Consider the following 20,201-nt stretch of genomic DNA (forward strand, 5'->3'; position numbering starts at 1 on the left):
TTTCAAGAATCAATGAAAAACATATTCTAGGGCAGGGATCCTCAAACTTTTTAAACAGGGGGCCAGTTCACTGTCCCTCAGACTGTTGGAGGGCCGGACTATAGTTTAAAAAAAAACTATGAACAAATTCCTATGCACACTGCACATATCTTATTTTGAAGTAAAAAAAAACAACAACAAAACGGGAACAAATACAATATTTGTATTTGCATGTGGCCCGCGGGCCATAGTTTGAGGACCCCTGTTCTAGGGTGAGAATTTTCTTAAATGTATATGTAAATAATAACCTGCTAACATATAATTGCCAACACATTTTTTAGCTGTGAATGAAAATGGTCTTTGATGGCTTTTGAAAGGTTGCGTAAGTAAAGTCTCTTAGAAGGGCCAACGCTAGGGAAGGGGATTAGTGCATAGGAGGAAGTGCAGCCCTTTAAAAAAAAATTAAAATAAGATGGAGGAAGGCCGTGGGGGACGTGTGTGCAGTCCACTTCCTTAAAGATAATTTAAGTTCATGCTCCAGTTATAATGTAAATGGATATTTGCATTTATGAAAAGTTGAGGGTACAAGATGAAGGTTGAAGTGAAAAAGCCTGGCACTAAAACAGCAGTCTACTAAACTAATGAATATTTTCACATTGTGAAACAAAACCAAACTGGGACAAATCTCCATTTAGATTACGTTCCATTTCCATTTAAAAAACCATATTGGAGACCAGCTAAGTTGCATTTGAATTCCCTCCTAGCTACAGGCACCCGTGTTTCACTGTGTAAATGTCACTGTCAATTTTGATCTATGACCAAAGAAGAAATTGTCAAAATATATATGAAAAAGGATTTTCTTTTTCATGTTGCCCCCAGCATTTTTGGCATTTATTGTTTCAGCTATTAAACACTTTTTTTTTTCATTCATCTTTTCCTTCCCATTGCCTTCTTTCATTCAAGAAATGTTTCCTTATTAAAAAAGTGTTTAGATTTTGAATTTTGACCACAGCTTTTCTCCTTCGTTTCTTGCCTTATTTTCCCCAATGCAGTTACTGAATTGCCAATTATTAAAATAAAATACAATATGCTTTCAGCTCCTACAGAACTCTGAAAATTGTAAATATTCATTCACAAAATGTTTATTGAGAGATTATTCAATTGGCTTTTAGTAGCAGAGGTGACACATAATAAGACAGTGACAGCCCTTATTTTGCCTACCTCCTCGATGGCACAAGAAATAAGCAGAGAGACATTTAATCCACTGTCAGGCAGGGATGAGCCATGAGAAAAATAAAAATGGGGAGAGTCACAGGGCAGCTATTTTAGACTCTTTGGTCCTAGAAGATTCATCTGAGCAGTTGATGTTTTTGAGCAGACACCTGAAGAAAGGGAGGAAGGCTTGAGAATACCCAGGGACAGTGTTTCAGGCGAGGAACCACAGGACCAAATTCCTGAGGAAGGTAGCTGATAGGTTCCAGCGTGAAGCCTGAAGTCCTCATGCCAGGAGAGTGGTAGGTGATAGACTCAGAGGGGATGCTGGGGTTGGAATGTACATGCCACATGTGGACTTAGGTTTTTACTTGAAAGGCATATTTTTGCTGCTATGTGGTGAATCCTATATAATAAAAGCCTAATATGCAAATCAACCAAACAGCGGGACGACCGGTCGTTATGATGCACACTGACCACCAGGGGGCAGATGCTCAATGCAGGAGCTGTCCACAGGCCCCAGGCCATCCAAGGTGGGTGCGAGCGGAGGCGGGGGGCAATCACCCCACTCATTGCCCCACAGATTGGCCCTGATTGCCAGCCAGGCCTAGGGACCCTACCCATGCACAAATTTTGTGCACCGGGCCTCTAGTAGACTATAAGAGGCAAGAGTGTAAGGAAGTGACAGAGGCTGGTTAAGGCAAGAGATGAAGGTGGTCTGGATTTGGGAGATATAAATGGAGATAGTGAGACCTGGCCAGGTTCGGTATGTATTTGGGGAATCATTAAATACCAACTTCATGACCCACGAGTTTTTCAGTTCGGGTTGGGAGTGGAGGGTGACATTCTGTGCCAACAGAAGCCCCTCCTATCTAGTGATTCATAGGATACCCGGTTTTTAAGTTCTAATTCAATGACTGTGTTCTTGGTCTTAGCCACATAGGGTGAAAAATGAAACTATGGCCTGTTGTATAGAATTGCATAGGCCTGTCATACTTTGCTACATGTTGAAAATATCTGATTTAAAGGATCCAAAGACTTCAAAATTACAGTTCTTTTTTCCTACTTTTCCAGCTTTATTTGTATTTAATTGACACATAGCATTGTACAGATTTAAGGTGTATGGTATGATGATTGAATATACTTACATATTGCAAAGTCATTACCACAACAAGGTTAGTTAACACATCTATCACCCCCCCATAGTTACCTTTGTTTTTGTGGTGAGAACTTTAAGCTCTACTCTTAGCAACTTTCAAGTGTATAATAACTAGAGTCACCACATTGTACCTAGGTCCCCAGAACTTCTGCCGTTTGTAACTGGAAGTTTGTACCCTTTCACCAATATCTCCCCATTTCCTTCATTCCCCGGCCCATGGTAACCACCATTCTACCCTGTTTCTATGAGTTCAACTTCTTTAGATTCTGCATATAAGTGATATCATACAGTATTTGTCTTTCTCTGCCATTTGTCCATCCACGTTGTTACAAATGACAGGATTTCTTTCTTTCTCACGATGGAATTATATATATATATATATATATATATATATATATATATATATATATATTACATATATGACATTTTCTTTATGTATTTCTACACTTAGGTTGTTTCCATATCGTGGCTATTGTGAATGATGCTGCAAGGAACATGGGGGTGCAGATAACTCTTTCAGATAGTGATTTTATTTCCTTTGGCTATATACCCAGAAGAAGGACTGCTGGATCCTATGGTGGTTCTATTTTTAATTTTTTATGGAACCTCCATACTGGTTTCTAGTGGCTGCACCAATTTACATTCCCACCAACAGTGCACAAGGGTTCCGTTTTCTCCACATCCTCACCAACACTTCTTATCTCTCACCCTGTTGGTAGTAGACATTCTAACAGGTATGAGGTGACACAGTGACTCTTTTTTGCTACTATGCATCCCTCTAGGAAGCAAAATGGAATGCTACCTTTAACAATATTGGAGATCACAGTCTACCCTTAAATAGGTTACATGTACACGGTGGGTGAGGGTCCTAAGGACCACCTCTCCGTCAGCTCTCTGTCCTCAGGCTCTCACTACAAAGCCTACTTGGAAATTGCTATGTCATACAGTTTAGATGACAGGAATTTAATTAAACTGCTCAGCTGCCCTTATGAATGACTCTCATCCTCTCTCCCCAAAAGATAAATATTCAAAACCACTATCGTTGTTTATAAACAAATTGAGCAAATGTGTTACTAAAACAGGCTTGTTCTTGCAATCACCACACTGCTGTTTATGTTCATGAGTTTCAGTTTCATATCCCACATGTGAGTGAAATCATATCGTTCTTGCCAGGGGTCGGGTGAGAAGGAGTCCTAATATAAGGTGACAGGAGAAGATTTGACTTTGGGTGGTGGGTACACGGTGTAATATTCAGATCTTGTAGCATGGGAACCCACCCTGAAGCCTACATGTTCATATTGACCAATGTCACCCAAGCAGTTTAATCAGTCAGTTAATAAAAATAAAATAGGCTTGTTCGAACCAACCAGGTTGTGGAAGGTAGTGTGTTTTTATTTACTGCATCGCTCTCCCGATAAGCTCTCCCAGACACATCATTCCCAAGGGCCATTATTTGTCACCATCAGAACACACTTTGGTCCCCTAGGCCAGGGGAAAATAACTTGGCGACGCACAGTGATCTTTCATCTTACATGAATGAAGCTCCCGTGAGAAGAGGTACTGACTTGTGAAAGGAGAGAAAGAGGGTGCGAGCCCTCCGCCTCCTTCCCAACCACGTGTGGGCCCTCCCCCAGCACCCCAGGACCTTCCTTCAGGACCTCGAGCCTTTCGTTCATGAGCTCTGCAGGGAAAGTCAAGTCATGCATATTTTTCGTAAGTGGAGAAGCTACACTATTTTATCACATCTCTTCCCCTTTTCAAAATTCAGCGGCGATGCTTGTGAACTGGGGAATGACTTTAACTGAAAATAACTCTATCTAGTTTCTTCCTGTTCTTGTGAATGGTTTTACTGCCACTGAATATTTTCTAACGGTTGTATAACCCAGATCAAGTCATCCCCCTCTTGCCCCCGGAAGCCAGCTTCAATCCAGAGACTTATTAACAAGAAACACTAAAGATCATTGAAAAGCAGTTTGCATTTTTACTGAATAGCATCGAAGAACCCCAAAGAGGTCTTCCATTCATAAACCACTCTACACCGGACTGGCATCAACTCTCATGAATCCCTAGCTCTCTGCCAGTCTGGTGACCTTTGTCTGTCTTTCCACTACCTCAGAAATCTCCCCCTTTCTCTAATCTTCTACAAAACTTTCCCCTCCATCCCAGCCCCCTTGGGTTTCTTTTTGTTGTTGCTGTTGGTGTTTTTTGTTGTTGTTGTTTCTGTTTTGCTTCAGGCCATATTATCTTCTCATTAGTTCTGCTCTTCGCAAAGTGCCGGAGCCCATCTGGCCTGATGGTGAGCTAGGTGCGGGGGGGGGGGAGTGCTGGGATGCTCCAGTGCGAATGCTTTTCTCTGTCCGGGTCATTATCTGAGAATCTGTTCCCTCACAGAAATCCGCTTAAGTCAGAACTCAATTAAAAAATCAAATCAGTTCGATTCTGGTCAAGGGCGCATGTTAGGGTTGTGGGCTCGATCCCCAGTAGGGGGCATATAGGAGGCAGCCAATCAATGATTCTCTCTCATCATTGCTGTTTCTCTCTCTCCCTCTCCTTTCCTCACTGAAATCAATAAAAATATGTTTTAAAAAAATCAAATCAGATGGACATCAACATATGCTTTGCACGTGTGTGCGCGTGCACACACACATACACACACACAGTTAGCCAAATTATTCGATGTTTGTGATGACTCTGTGGCAGCCACAATAGGTGGGGAAGAGTTTCTAGAGTGGTCATATGTTTTCCTCATCCTGACCAACCACCCTACAGATTCCTGGCTATTGATCTTGGACATGGCAGTGAAGGACTGACTACAAATGAATCAGCAGAAATGTACTGCCGGTCCTAGAAAAGCAACTCACCTTTCAGACCCTCTGGATGAGAGGGGAATCCATATGCAAAGGAGGGCACCTGAGGCACTCTTATGAGTCTCTTTTCATATTTGCTGTTACTGCCTCCTACTTTACCCTGAAAAGAATATCACTGCGAATGTTTATTTTAGGTCCTATTTTATAATGTCTTTTTTTTTTTAATACCTGACCTGAAAAGGTTTATCTTAAGGGTGACATTCATTCAGGGAGAGGATACAAGTTGTGATATCATGTCATAATAGTTCTGTAAAGGAAATCAGTACACAGAGATAATTTTTATCAGAAATTCTCTTTAGAATATATGTGTGGGAAACTTGAATAAGAGCCCGGAGTCTGAGTCACACTGCCTGGGTTCAAGGCCTGGCCCAGTCCCTCTCACTAGATGGTATAGATACATAAGTGAGTGCTCTGTGCCTCAGTGCCCTTATCTGGATGGTGGAGACATTAATGGTTCCACTTCATAGAGTTGTTGTATTAAATGGGTTGCTGTATGTCAGACCTGGATTCGGAACATCAAGGGGCTCTATAAGTGATACCTGTCCCTCCTCCTCCTCCTCCTCCTCTTGCTCTTTCTCCTCCTTCATCCTCCACCTCCTCCTTCCCTTTCCAGTAAAGGAAGAGATCCTTGATTTATTGCTTGGTCTTAATGCTCAGATCATTTACCAGAGTTACAGTAGTAATAGCAGAGGACTTAAAATGGAGTTATCTTTCAAAATAACAAGTTTGGGTAAAGTTCTTGCAAGCGTTACTTGACTGTATATTGGAGAAAACCCAGTTTTTTTTCTCATAGAGGCAGTAGTGGTCCAGTCGCCATGGGAACAAAAGGGTCACAGCACTTCATTGGATGGCACATGATTTCCTAACTTAAGGAGCACTGTCAGGGACAGTATGCATCCACTGATGAAAGGCTCCGAGACCTGAGCAAGGAGGTCTCACGTTTTCTCGGATGTTACCTACGAAGGTTGGATGTCTTTATAACTTTTATTCCTACCTCTGTGACTTATACATTTTGTCCACATCCTTTTCGAACCCATTCATGCTCTAAGCCTCTATCATCTCACCGATACATTTCTTCCCTAGACTCAGACCAGCCTGGATTTGAACCCACCACTGCCTCTTGACCACCCAATCAGGGACTAATCTCTGCAACTGTAAAAAGGGGCTTGGAATACCGGCCTCACGGGGTTAACATGAGGATTAAAGCAGAGGGCAGGATAGAGGACCGGACTGGCTTCTGTCTTGAATGAGTATTAAGGCATTAAGGTTATCAATGGGCTGGCATTTATCTTAAACGGTTATTAAAGGTAACAGGAACCCCACTAAGAACAGCAGGGAGGACTTAGCTGGTCTCCAACTTTTCAGGCGTCCCAGCAGTTGGTCCTGCGGTGGGCAGAGAGCCAGCCAGCGGTGCAGGACAGCCAGAGCAGGGCTCCCGGGACTCCTGGTAAACTGCCAGCCCCACAGCCATGCAAGCCCTCCCTCTCGGGGTCCGGCTCTGCCTCCTCTGCTCCTCCTGGGTCTTGTTTGGGAATTATTATGACGTGACATAGAAATGAACCCCTCCCATAGAGAGCTCTGGTTGCGCATGCGTTCCTGCAGGAATCCAGCCTGGTTTGGAGCTGGCTGTATCGCTTGTCAGAGATGAATGTTGGGGGCCCTTAATGACTGGATAATAGTCCCCTGGTCCCTGGATAATGAACCCCAAGTGAATGAAGGAAACATATTGTCTGGCCTCTGAAATGATTAAGTGATTCAAGAATGGGGTCTGCAGGGTCCGGTCTTCATGATTAAAGGTGCGGCCGTGAGAGAAGCTGTGTCACCCTCCGGTCCTGGCAGCCTAGGGCACCTCTCATCCTGTCTTCTCCAAACACATGGACGAGACCCTGGAATGCTAAGGGACTGCGGCACTCTTGCACTGGGCATCTCAGCACGCTGAGCCACTCCGAGAGCTCTACCCCCTGCCTCCAGGGCACACAGCTGTGAAGTCACAAAGCCAGGCCCAGAAGAGAAAGCCTTTAAATCAGGGGTGGGCAAACTTTTTGACTCGAGGGCCACAATGGGTTCTTAAACTGGACAGGAGGGCCAGAACAAAAGCATGGATGGAGTGTTTGTGTGAACTAATATAAATTCAAAGTAAACATCATTACATAAAAGGGTACGGTCTTTTTTTTTTTTTTTTAGTTTTGTTCATTTCAAATGGCTGCGGGCCGTAAATCCACCCATGGTGATCCATGTGTGTCCCGTGGAGGGAGGAGCTGGGATCAGGTGTGATGGCACTTCCTTTGCCCCTAGGGTAGACCACCCCCTCCATCTCAGCCACTCCCTGATCTGAGTGCTTTGGGGGAGGCAGGAACTAGGTCTGACAGCTGTTGCATCTCCTGCTCCATCCCTACCAGTCCCCCCACCCCCACCCCACCCCGCCCCAGCTGACTTCAGGATAAAGATGGCACCCTCTGAAGCTTCTCTGTGTCTTCTCTCTCTGGCTCTTTCCCTGTCATATTCATATGTCCTTCCTCCGCTTCCTCAAACATCTGGTTCATGTATGTTTCACCTTCTTTCAGAGGCAGAAAGCCTGGGATGAAGGTGGTTGGGTCTCTCCGGAGGAGAAGGCTGGGGACAGCCCAGAGGATGGACGCTTTGCCTATATTAGTGGCTTCAGTGCCGAGACACTGGGGGGTGGGGGGTGGTCATTTCCCTTCAAAATGGAGCCTGCCTCTTGTGGGACTTTGCACCAGGTCTCTCTGGAGTGGCCTCATCTCTTCACCTCTCTGTGGCCCCAGGAATTCCGTGTGCCAACCAGGAGCCCCTGCTTGCCACGCTCCTCTGGCCTTTGAACTCACTGTCCCCTCTGCCGGCGCCTGTCCTTCCCCACACACTAGTGCCCCTCAGAATCCCGGGGGGATGTGTCACCTCCTCCAAGACTCCCCCCAGCCTTGCTCATGGGGGCTCCCTCCTTGCTGTTCTTATCACATGTGCTTCTCATCGTTACACACACTAGACCCCCTCCTTGCTTATTTTCTTATCTCCGCCCCAGGACTGAGCTCTACATTTCCTAGCACGTAGTAGGTGCTCACTAAATACTGCTGAAGGAAAGAAGGAGAGAAACACAGAAAGGACAGTAGCGGATAGCCTGGCACTTGATTCAGGGACAGAAAGCCGGCACTTCCTTCCTCTCACGTCTGAACTATAACCAAGACGTGTTGTTCCCAGACCTTTCAGGACAGAAGTGTGTTCATAAGTTGCTGTCGTTTACAGTCAATATGTCTTATTGACACAGCAGTCTATAAGGAAAATGCTACAGCTCCAATAAGAAGAGAAAGGGCCAAGGATACGAAAAGATGCTACACAGAAGGAACTGCAAATGAACGATCAGCACATGGAAAAAGTATGCAGTATCACTAGTCAACTTGGAAACATCAGACCAGTTTAAACATTTGGTGCCATTTCCTTCTTCGGTTCATAACATGTTTTTGAAAAAGGTAACACCTTTATGAGGGAGGGTGTGCTGAAAGGGGTTTTACACGAAGCAAGATGAAATGGAGCCAGCACCAACACAAGCCCTTTTATTCCCGGTGTTCAGTATAAACAAGCATTAGGTTTCACTGGAGAATAAGGGCACACTAGGCTTCTGAGATCTGCTGTCTTGGTGACAGTAACATTTTTGGATTATGAAATATCATAACGGGGGATATAGACAAATATGTATAATCTCCATGCCTCCCCCAGTAGAAACCCCATGGCCAGATACCTCCATGTCTTTTCTCCACAAATATAGTCTAAAAACATAATTTTCCTGCTTATTTTTTAACAACTTATATTTCTACACCACTAGAAGAACTTAATGTGTCAAACCATCTTTTTAAAAATATATTTTTATTGTTGACAGTATTATAGCTGTCTCCCACTTTACCCCCTTCTATCCCCTTCCTCCCAGCCCCTGCCCCATGTCTTCACTACCCTATTGCCGGTGTCCAGGGGCTATGCATGTAAGTATATAGGTTCTTTGGTTTATCTCTTCTCATCCCCCCAACCCCACATCAAGGTATGTCAGTCTGTTCCATGCCTCCATGCTTCAGGTCTTACTTTGTTGGTCAGTTCGTTTTGTTCATTCGATTCCACAAATAAGAGAGATCATGTGATATTTGTCTTTCTCGGATTGGCTTATTTCACTCAGTGTATTTTCCAGGTCCATCCATGCTGTCCCCAAAGGTAAAAGGCCCCCTTTTTCACAGCTGCATAGTATTCCATAGTGTAAATGTCCCACAGCTTTTTTATCCTCTCATCTACTGATGGGCACTTGGGCTGATTCCAAATCTTAGCTATCGTAAGAAAATGCTGCTGTGAACATAGGGGTGCATATATTCTTTCTGATTGGTCTTTTGGGGTTTTTAGGATATATTCCAGAAGTGGGATCACTGGGTCAAATGGAAGTTCCATTTTCAATTTTTTTTTTTAGGAAACTCCATACTGTTTTCCACCATCTTATTTTAATTTTTTTTTTTAATGTGAAACACACTCTGAAAAGAAGTGAGAGTATTTGATATTTGATATAAATGCACCAAAGCCTTATTTTAGAAATGTTCAAACCATTTAGAATGGGCAGTTGTCCGCAAATCATTTAATAATTGTTGCATTGGCAAGAACGAAGGCACTTGCTACAAGTGAGGACAGAGTGGTGATCAGTCGGGGCTGCCTGACTCGGGGAGGTGCTGATGGGGAGTGCGGTCCTGCAGCTGAGTCTCCGCTTTGTGCTTAAGGCTGTTACATCACAGCCTATGGCCTCTTCCCCCGCTGGAGATGAGGACGTTACTTTCTTTTAATTCTCACCCAAGGATGTTTTCCATTGATTCTAGAGAGAGAGGAAAAGGAGAGGGAGGGAGTGGGGGGGAGAGACATCTATCAGTTGCCTGCCCAATGCGCCCCAAAGGAGAATCACAACCTGGACATGTACCCTGCCTGGAAGTTGAACCCGTGACCTTTCGGGGCATGGAATGACGCCTCAACCAACTGAGCCACACTGGCCAGGGCTGGAGATGTTACTTTTTGAAGTACAACGCAGCTGGGCTTACAAAGTCCGAGTGATTTTCTGTGATTAAGAGGCTAAATTTTGATCTAAGCTATAGATACTATTTTATATTTGTGTCATGTATTGTCTATGGCAGTGATGGCAAACCTTTTAAGCTCGGCGTGTCAGCATTTTGCAAAACCCTAACTTAACTCTGGTGCCGTGTCACAGAAATTTTTTGATATTTGCAACCATAGTAAAACAAAGACTTATATTTTTGATATTTATTTTATATATTTAAATGCAATTTAACAAAGAAAAATCAACCAAAAAAATGAGTCCGTGTGTCACCTCTGACACACGTGTCATAGGTTCGTCATCACTGGTCTGTGGTATTCCCAGTCATAGAAATGTTATTGTGCTTAGTTTTATATTTACTTAGAAGCTTGCAGTTTAGGTAAAGCTTTCACCAGAGTCAAGCATATGGTTAAAGGCACTCTAACTAGTTATAAAAACTTTGTAATGCCACTTACTTCAAGTTTTCAGCTAACCTGTGCACCTGCTTTTTGTGGCTTAGCCATCTTTGAACTCAAGAATTGGTCCAAGTGTTCTGCATCCGGGCCCCAACATATAAGAGATTCTTAGAAGATTCAGTTCTATCTTAAGCTTAGAACAGTTTGCCATTAGTCTACATCACCTCATATGTGAAGGAAATAACTTGGAGTTTTGGGCAAATTTTAGAAGTGAAATTGAGAACTTTCGAAATTTGGAGGCAGAAGAGATACTTGTAGCCCAGAGAGATTAAGAAGAAATTTCATAAAGAAAGTGAGACTTGGGCTAGAATAACCTCTGAGTCAACTGAGAGATGGGAAGGAGATTCCAGATAGGGGAATAATATAAATTTCAAAAGCCTAAATATAGTTCAGCCAAGAATTTCACCTTGAGGCTATCCACAGACCAAAGGTGGACTTGAAGTGAGCAGGTTTGCCCATATTGTACTTGTCGTATTGATATTTTTTAAATTAAAGATCTTTTTTTTTCTTTTTTGGAGAACCCAGCAGGGGAAAAAGTATACCCTCTGAGACCAACAGGACTGAGCCCCTGAGGAAGTCCAGGGCTTGGTACCCAGCAAATGTTGCACGAATGTTTGTTGAATGACTAACCAGTGGAGGCTTGAACAGCTGATGAGGTGGATGGAGTGCCCCACAGTAAAGGCCACTCTTTCCTAATGCAATGGCCTCATCTGTTCATCCTTGCTTTGTAGTGCCAGCGTCCTGCCTCTTTGTCCTTCCAGAAAAGGGGTTTTCCTTCCACACTTACTTTCTTTAGAGCAGCCTTCACCCTTTAGACTCTGAAACAATCATCCTAAATTGGAACTTCACCCATTCACTCTGGTGCCCTCACTTTAGGCTGTGAGCCAGTGGCAATAATAGTGGGAAGATATGTAAGAGGAGAGAGGAGCATTATTTTGTCATACCCCGGGTCTTGCTTAAATAAGGATCACTTTTCTTTTTCCAAAAATAAATGTTATTTATTAATCTTTCAAAATTATTTCCTATTTTCAATAAAGTAATATAGGCCTGTAGTCCAAAAAAAAAAAATACTCAAAGCTTATTATGGACCATAAACCCCCTTCTCACTTCCTCTCTCATTTGTTAACACAGTAAAGTCACAATTTTTGGTTAAAGCAATTGTTGATGTTTACATTATATTTTATGCTTTAAAAATAGTGTTCCCTGCAAAACCAGCAACGGCGAACATTTATTGAGCATTTACTATGGACTGGGCACTGTTTTCATGTGATAACTCACGTGGCTCGGTGTGAGATCAGGCACCAGAAATATTACAGATGGAGAAACCAAGGCACAGAAGGGAAAAGTAACTGGCCCACGGCCATAATGCTGGGTCTTCTAGCTCCAGAGGCTGCGCTTCTCGCCACTGTGAATGCTCATTTGTTGAAAAAAATCCTTCCAAGTAAGGAAATAAAGATCGTAGGCAAGAATTTGAAGTTGTACCAGGAATTGGGGACTCAAATTTAGTTTGCTTGAAAGACAGAATGTTCAATGGAAAAGCCCAAGGGGAATAAGTTTATGCTATAAAGCAGGATAGTTTGTTTCTTTTAATTGGCTTTTCTGTTTTTGTAAATACTTCTTGTACCTTCTTTCCCAAGCCCTCATGTTTCCCTGAGCATAGAATCATAGTCCACCAAAGAATCTTCATGCAGATTCTGGACGAAGAGGCCATCCAGCTCATTTCATTAAGATGTCCAGGTGCTGGGCTATTTAGAGATGAGGATATGAGCACGGAACTTTTGAAACTGGAGCAGTCTGGAAAAGATGGGGTTTATTATTATAGATGTACCACTGATCGAAGGAAGGCTGGGTGAGAAGGTATGAAAGTTTAGTAAACAACTGTAGCCCTGGTCGGGTGGCTCAGTTGGTTAGAGCTTCATCCCAATACACCACTGTTGTGCGTTCCATCCCCAGTCAGGGCACACCCAAGAAGCAACCGCTGAATGCACAATTAAGTGAATAAACATATAATTTTAAAAACACAACTATTAGATTTCTTCTTACCTCAGAGTGTAGCGTATATAGGGGTCTTCTGCTTTCTTCCTTCTTCCTCATCTAATATGTACACTTAGGAAAATGGTTAACTTTTTTTATACTTCCGGTATTATAAATTCTTCCAGTACTCATCTCCAGCTGATTGACTCCTTTACAAGTCAGTTCTATTGATTACAAAAGTAACTTTGTCACAGATCTATCTGAGAAGCCTGGGAGATCTGGGACAGGCCTAGGAAGTTGTCCATAATGGAAGAATTGAGGGGATCCAGAAGATGGGGATGATTCCATACTCACCTAAAGGCAGTCCAGCCAATCGATCCCCTTCTAACTCTAAAAACGTACATGCATAGAATATACTTTATGTCAAAAGCGAGGTACCGGCATTTGGTGGGAAACAGTGTTTTCGGCATGATGGAGCTGCCACAGAAACAATTGGCCCCTCTCTGATGTCCCCTGAGGGATGAAATGCCAGCAGTATCACCAAAGCACGGCTTTTCCCCTGGTCTGTTTGGCTTGCACAGCTTGCAACTGCACACACACACAGAGGATGGGGAGGGGTGTCAGTCTGTTTCTGATGTGCATTTGAATAAGCCACCTGACAAGACCAACAGGAAGAAGAGAAAAATTGTGAACAGGGGTGCGGGAGCTGCAGGAAGACGATCCTGCTCCCCCTCCCCTTAATCAGGTTGGCTCAGTGTCCTGTCGCCAGGACCTTGGGGCTGGGGACAGTGGCCGGGCTGATGAAGGGGGCCTGCAGTCCCACATCGATGCCCCTGTGCCTTCAACAAAAGGGAAACAAGATTTCAGTGGTGGTGGCTTCACTGTCAGAACCGAAGGGCTCTTTCGTCTGCACAGAGGCCGGTTGGCGAGTGCCGGTCCAGAGGGCTGCGTCGCCATGGAAATGGGTGACACATTTGTGATGAGTTGTCTGTTTCCAGATGGACATCTTCGTGCCGTTGAGAAATCCGACAGCCCATTTTTACGTATTTCCATTGTACAAACGGTGGCTCCTTTGTTTTCTGCCCGGATGACTTTTGTGCAGCGTGTGTGTGTAAGTAATCACGATGGGTCGGGCTCTGTGGCTGTCTGCTTTCCCTTTCTCCGTAGCCAATCACAGTGCGTTCCTCTAACACAGCCTTGGCTCGCCAGCCGTGGCTGCTAATGACACGCTCAGCCCTACCCTCTTTCTACATTCGTGAGGACTCTGCCTTGATGCTAAAAGAAAGCCTGTGTTTGGGATAATGCTGCTCTGAAAGTCACGTAGCCAGCAGCTCTTCCAGTTCATTGAAGAAAAAAAATATTAGAAAAGTATGAATAGTGTGTCTGCTTCTTTCAGTTCAGTTGTGTTCCCTGGAGGGATGAAGACACTGAAGATTGAGTATTGCAAGGGCGCTGAGAGAGCGGTGGGCTGTGGCTTGGCAGATGGCAGAGGACGGGGCGAGGCCAGGGCAGCTTCTCTCTGCAGCTGGCTAAAGGGCCATCTTTCGGAAGGTTCTTCAGAAGGTTTCTTAGGTCCTAAGATGCTGTGCTTTCCCCATTCTATCATATGAGTGTTTGAATCCGATAAACAAAAGTCCTACAATCCACTGGAATTGTGTTAAAATGTACTGTGTCTGTGTGTAATTTATATTTAAATAATTAGAGGCTCGCTGTAAGTCATTAAGATCACAGTTTAGATCAGTTAAATGTTAGTAATTATCCCAGCGAACCATGGTTTATAAATATTAATGTCCCAAACTGAAGTTAAGGAGGCCCATCTTAGCTATTATTTTTTCCTTTATTTTTCTTTCTCTAATTGTACTAGATGCATAATTTGTCAGTGTCCTTTTTTTATTATTAAAAAACAAGAAAACAAATCAAAACTGCTTTTCCAAATTCTGAGTAAATAGTCCTTAATTAAATGTGCTGATTTTATTAATTCACTTTTCTTCTCTTCTGAATATCAAATTGGAAAGTGAAATTCTTGTGTGTTGTAATTGTGGATCAGAATTCATTGATTAACTTGTTAGCGCATTTAGGACTTGGTATTCCTACAGGGCTCATTACTGTAACCTCTCACCAGTTTTTCTAATTTCTTTAGAAAGAAGCAAAAGCAATAACTACCTTGAATTATCAGGTGGAAAAAACGATTGGCTTAGCCATGAACTTGGAGTCTTTATTCAGATATATGCGCATGTATTACTTTCATAAGGGTGATAATTTTAAGAGACATTTGAACAGCATAATTACCTGGAGGAATATTGCTATGACAAATATCTTTGGTAGTAGTCTACTAAGGGATAGTATGAGGAAGCCTGAAACTATAAAGAAAGTGGTATAAATAATAAGGCAGGAAATTATATAAAATATTTCATTGTATCAAATTAGTCATAGGCAATAAGAAAATATATTGCAACTGCCTGAACTGATATACAAACTTCTTTATTGATTGACATCTTTCAAGTAACCTATTATAGACATTATTTCATACCATATGCTAGGCTATCATCAATTTATTAGCTGATGAAATTTTCTAATTCAATTGTTTCTGTGATTTTTCCCCCTGACAAATCGGACTAAAGATGACTCAAAGTCACACATATTTTGGACCTCGTTTGCTCAAGTCATATCCTGTTGATAGGACTCTGATGAAAATGTCATCATTGTCATCACCAAACCTCTGCCCTGGAAAAAGAGCGTTAGCTGTATCTTTTCCTGAGTTTGTCTCATGATGTTTATCAATATTAGTATTTATTCTATTCTCTCCTTGGCTGTTGTGAAGTTTAGGTCTCACCATGACCCACTGTGCTCTCCAGTCTTGTATGATATACCCACCTGTTACATCCATTAGAATTACAGCTCTTTGTACATGTGACTTTATAGAGAGGTTAAATGGAAGTGTGTGCGTATGTGCATGCGTGTGTGTGTGTGTGTGTGTGTGTGTGTGTGTGTAGAGCGTGTGAAATAATTGCAGAATGCTCCATATTTAATATGGGGATTACAAATAGGGACAATTTATTTCCCATTGTTTATATCAGTTTGTTGATCAATTAAACTCTTTAGTCTTAAACAGTACTTTGTTTTTACAAAAGAAAAATTCAGAAATTAGGTGTACCTGAACTGCTGAAAATCGCTGCCACTGGTATTTTGAACTCACATTCTCATAAAGAAAATATTAGTTCATAGGAGAAACATCTTCCTTAGACCAGGACATGATATGTCCTTGAGTGTGCAGACCCCAAATAGTTTTACAGGTGGAACCGCCTGCTTCCTCAGCCCCCTCTGCCTCCTGTAAAAGGGCCAGGCAGTGCCACTGTCAGTAGCTGTCCTCGTGGCGCCGAGCTTTCCCCGTAGACAGAGGAGTTTGCGTCTTAGAAAGAGGCTGGTGAAGTTCAATCCAGGTGATTTCAAATGAACCCCAAATAAAGAGCGCAGGAAAAGGTTCTTAACACATCACACTATTGGGCTTTTCTCACTGACGCTTGCCTACCTTTGTGAAAAAAGTTATCAAATGTCTTTTTTCTTTTTTTTTTTTTTTTTGGTACTCAGATGAGTATAGGATCAAACCGGTGGAAGAGGTCAAATACATGAAAAACGGGGCAGAAGAGGAGCAGAAAATAGCAGCCAGGAACCAAGAAAACTTGGTAAGAATTGAATTTCTCACATAACAATGCATTTTGGTGACACCGTTGTAATAAAATCGGCGCTGCGTGTTTAAATGGCAACTCCCTCACTGGGCATAAGATTTCTTGAAAATGCTGTCACTATTTATAGCTTGCCTGGAAGCCAACCATGACTCCTGTATCCTGTTTGTTCCTGAATAAGCCCTTCTTTAATCTTGATAGAGAAGGCTCCAGGGGAAACAGTAGCAAAATTATTAGTGTTTTAAAATGCGTAGATTTAAAGGGAAAAAGCATGAAGTAGGGTTGAGATGTATGGGGAGAGGACCATTCTTTTCTTTTTCTCCAGCTCCTTTAAATCTTATACAGGTCAGGGTGTGCTGGGCATGTAGCATGTTGGGGAAGTTGCCTTCCAAGGGGAAATAGTGTACTTTCAAGGTAGGTCTCTATCGAAATAGCATTTCACATTCGTCATGGTAAAGGTGTTTCGGGGATTGAGTTCATGTGAGAACTGTAATGACCCAAAACAGAAAAGGCCGGAACCTTTTTCTTTAATATGCATCAATAGACATGCTTTAACTTGATATTCCGTCTCTATAAAAACATATAGTTAATTGTCATATTGGCTGATTTCTTAAAAGAGGTTTCAAAATCATTAAGAATATGCATTTATTCAGGTTTGCTGGAGAAAATTGCTTTTATGTTTTATTGTGGGATTAACTATTTGCTTTTCTTTCCTGTTCGACTCAGTGTGCTTTTAAGAAGCTTGCAGGGTCATAAAATATCTTCACTTGACTTAAACTCCTTTTTCTGCGGTGTGCTTTGTATTTATGACTTCTGCGATAGCGCGGGGAGGTTGCAGAATATGAACTCAGTGCGCCTGAGTATCGAAGGCTGTCATTTTCCACAATACCCGGTGCCCATCCCTGCTTCCCATGCTTGTATTTCTGAAACTTCAGGAAAGAAATGACCTTTACCTTACAGCGTGTGAGTTTTCCCTCAAAGTGCTCTTATCATATTTAGGCCAATTCAACATGTTTCCTTTCCTCTTACTGCTGGTGTACCCTTTTTCAGCACCGTGGCCAGTATATCTACACCAGTGTTTTTTTTCTCTGCAGATTGTAGATTCAAAGGTAGAGACATTTCTGGCCTCGTTTACTGGTGGGTCACCTGTGACCACCCCAGACCCCTGAACTCTGCCCTCCACTCAGAGTCCAGGCCTCCAGCAGCGGTTTTCAAGTGTGTAAAGACGTCCACAGAGAACGGAGGTCAATGGGTGTCTGATTCTGAGACTTCTAGACTGCTTTCCAAAGTGAATGACTCTCAGCTCTCCGGGAGCATGTCACCTTGGCCACCTGGTCCGTCCTTCAGGGTGCGGACTACATGCATACTCAGATATGGACCAGGCATGTAGCTTGAGAAAACTAGTAGCCTCCTAGATTTGAAGCTTACATTGGAAGATGGATGAAATAGATTTAGCAGTTCTTGAATTTTACCTCCATTAACATGATCTGAGTCAAGCGGTTTTTTATGTTTCAAAGAATGATTTTCTTTAAGATGTAGGTCAAAGTATTTTTAAACACGTTCTTTTTAAAACTGAGGAAATCAAGGGGCTCAGCAGGGTGACAGTGGAGGCAGAAACTGCCCGGGTTCAAATCTCAGCCCTGCCACTTGCTTGCTCATTGGGGGATCAAGTTACTATTCTAAATCTCCCACCCATCAGTTAGGGAAAAAGTGCCCCCTGATGGTGCTGTTTGGAGGATGACAGGAGTTATGTATTGTAAGGCTTTGAGTGCAATGCCTGGTACACAATAGGTACCTAATAAGAGTTAGGCATTATCATATAAAACAGAAGGAAAGAATAGAGGATGTTAGAGTCGGTGTTTCTTTCCTTTTTCCTTCAGCTATTTAGTGAGAGATTTCTAAATGAATAGGTTAATGTCAGTGTTACAAACACGCCAGGAAATCTTGCTCTGGAACTATGAAATTACTTAAACAAGTATGTTTTGAGCACTATTATGTGTAAGGACCTTACTTGTATTGAGAGACTCAGGAAGGTTGAGAGAACAATTCAGTTCAACAAATATTTTGATTGCCTCTGTGTGCAAGACTCTGTACTAGACTCAGAAAACGAGAAAAATAAGGAAGGCACTGACCTTCACCTTCAGGCACTTGTGTTGCAGTGGACAAGGTGAGCACCAAATGATTATAAATAAAACAGGGTGAGTCCGGCCAGTGTGGCTCAGTGGTTGAGCATCGACCCATGAACCAAGAGGTCACTGGTTCGATTCTGGTCAGGACACATTCCTAGGTTGCAGGCTCAAACCCCAGTATGGGGCGTGTAGGAGGCAGCCAATCAATGATGTTTCTCTCTCATCGATGTTTCTATCTCTCTCTCCCTTCCTCTCTCTCTAAAAATCAGTAAAAACATATTTAAAAATAAAACAGAGTGAGATTTATTCCAACCAAGAGGGCAGTACAAAGTGTTGCCAATGTCAGAGGAAGCAAAGATCTGTCTTTTGGGTTATCGGACCCCACTTCATGAAAGAGCTGGTATTTCCAATGGGTCTCGAAGGACAGAATGAGGAGGGCCCCAGGCAGAAGTAACAGAACTGGGAAAGGCAAAAGAGATTTAATAAAAAGCTCATAGTCCTATTTGATTGGGGAATAGAAAGGAAGAAGAGAAATTGTCGTTAGGGTAGCAGTGGGAAATTAGAATCAGAATGTAGATGAGGTAATATAGAGCCTCGATGTCTAGCTGAGAGATCTGAAATTAATTCCGTGGATCCAAGGGAGCCTTTGGAGGTTTTCAGCAAGACCTTGGCGTGATGCGATTACGATTTGAGAAAGATTGTGTGGCAGCAGCACGTGTGTGTACATGGGTTGGTGTGGGGTGCTCAGGTGGGAGATCATTTATAATAGTTTTTGCAAGAAGCAATGAACCTGAATTAAGGTGGTAGCAGGGAGAATAGTAAGGATTTGGTCGGGTTGCAATAGAAGCAACAACCGTTGACAACTCATTACAGAAATTAACAAACAAACAAAAAAACACAGAGGAATCAGAATATAATGGTAGTACCAAGATTGTGATGCCTCCCCACCCCTACCCCGGAAAGGTGACGGTGGCAGCAAGAATAAATAGCATCTTCAATGAAGTGGGACAATCACTAGGAAGATTGTGTTTGCTGAAAATACAAGGCCTTCCTTCCTTCCTTCCTTTATCCCTTCATTATTCGTTGTTCACTGTTGCCCACCCTTCAAAAGATCACAGTGTGTCCATAAGAGAGAAAGTTAAGCCACTGTTCACACGACAATGTAGTAGGCGCAGTAACAGAACAGCTGTACTACCAGGTCTGTGCTCTGGAGGACTCAGAGGCCCACCAGACATAAATCCCACCCCAGGGAGCTCGCTTCTGGTAGCAATTAGAAGGCATGTGACCTAAATGACCACAATTTAAGGGACATTGTGAATTTAGAGGTTGGATTTGAGCAAGTTTAGGAACTTGCGGAATACCTAATAAGAGAAATCCAGCAAAGCACAATATGGAGTTAGGACCACTGCCTGAGATACATTAAATGTATATGTTTACTTGAATGGATGGGTGAATGAATGAATAAGAGGAGTTGGACCTAGGGGTCCAGCTAGTAGTTGGCTCAGTAGTATTTAAAATTTTTTATTAATTTATACTTAATTATAATTGACATACAGTCATATATTAGTTTCAGGTGTAGATTATAATGTATCTACATTTATATACCTTACAAAATGGTTACCACATTAAGTCTAGTACCCATCTATCACCACTCATA

At 42.6% G+C, this 20,201-nt stretch overlaps 1 protein-coding gene across 2 annotated transcripts in view; it reads left to right on the forward strand.

Annotated features, from left to right (window-relative positions):
* The window catches only part of LOC308533911 (uncharacterized protein C1orf21), a 174,127-nt gene that overhangs the window by 83,679 nt on the left and 70,247 nt on the right, over window positions 1-20,201 (forward strand). For both annotated transcript variants that reach the window (XM_081112132.1, XM_081112133.1), the window contains exon 3: window positions 16,321-16,415. In XM_081112132.1, the coding sequence (XP_080968258.1) occupies window positions 16,321-16,415 (95 nt within the window). The remainder of the gene's footprint in view (window positions 1-16,320; window positions 16,416-20,201) is intronic.

This window comes from Myotis nattereri, assembly GCF_964212035.1.
Source record: "Myotis nattereri genome assembly, chromosome: 18".
NCBI classification, from domain to species: Eukaryota; Metazoa; Chordata; class Mammalia; order Chiroptera; family Vespertilionidae; genus Myotis; species Myotis nattereri.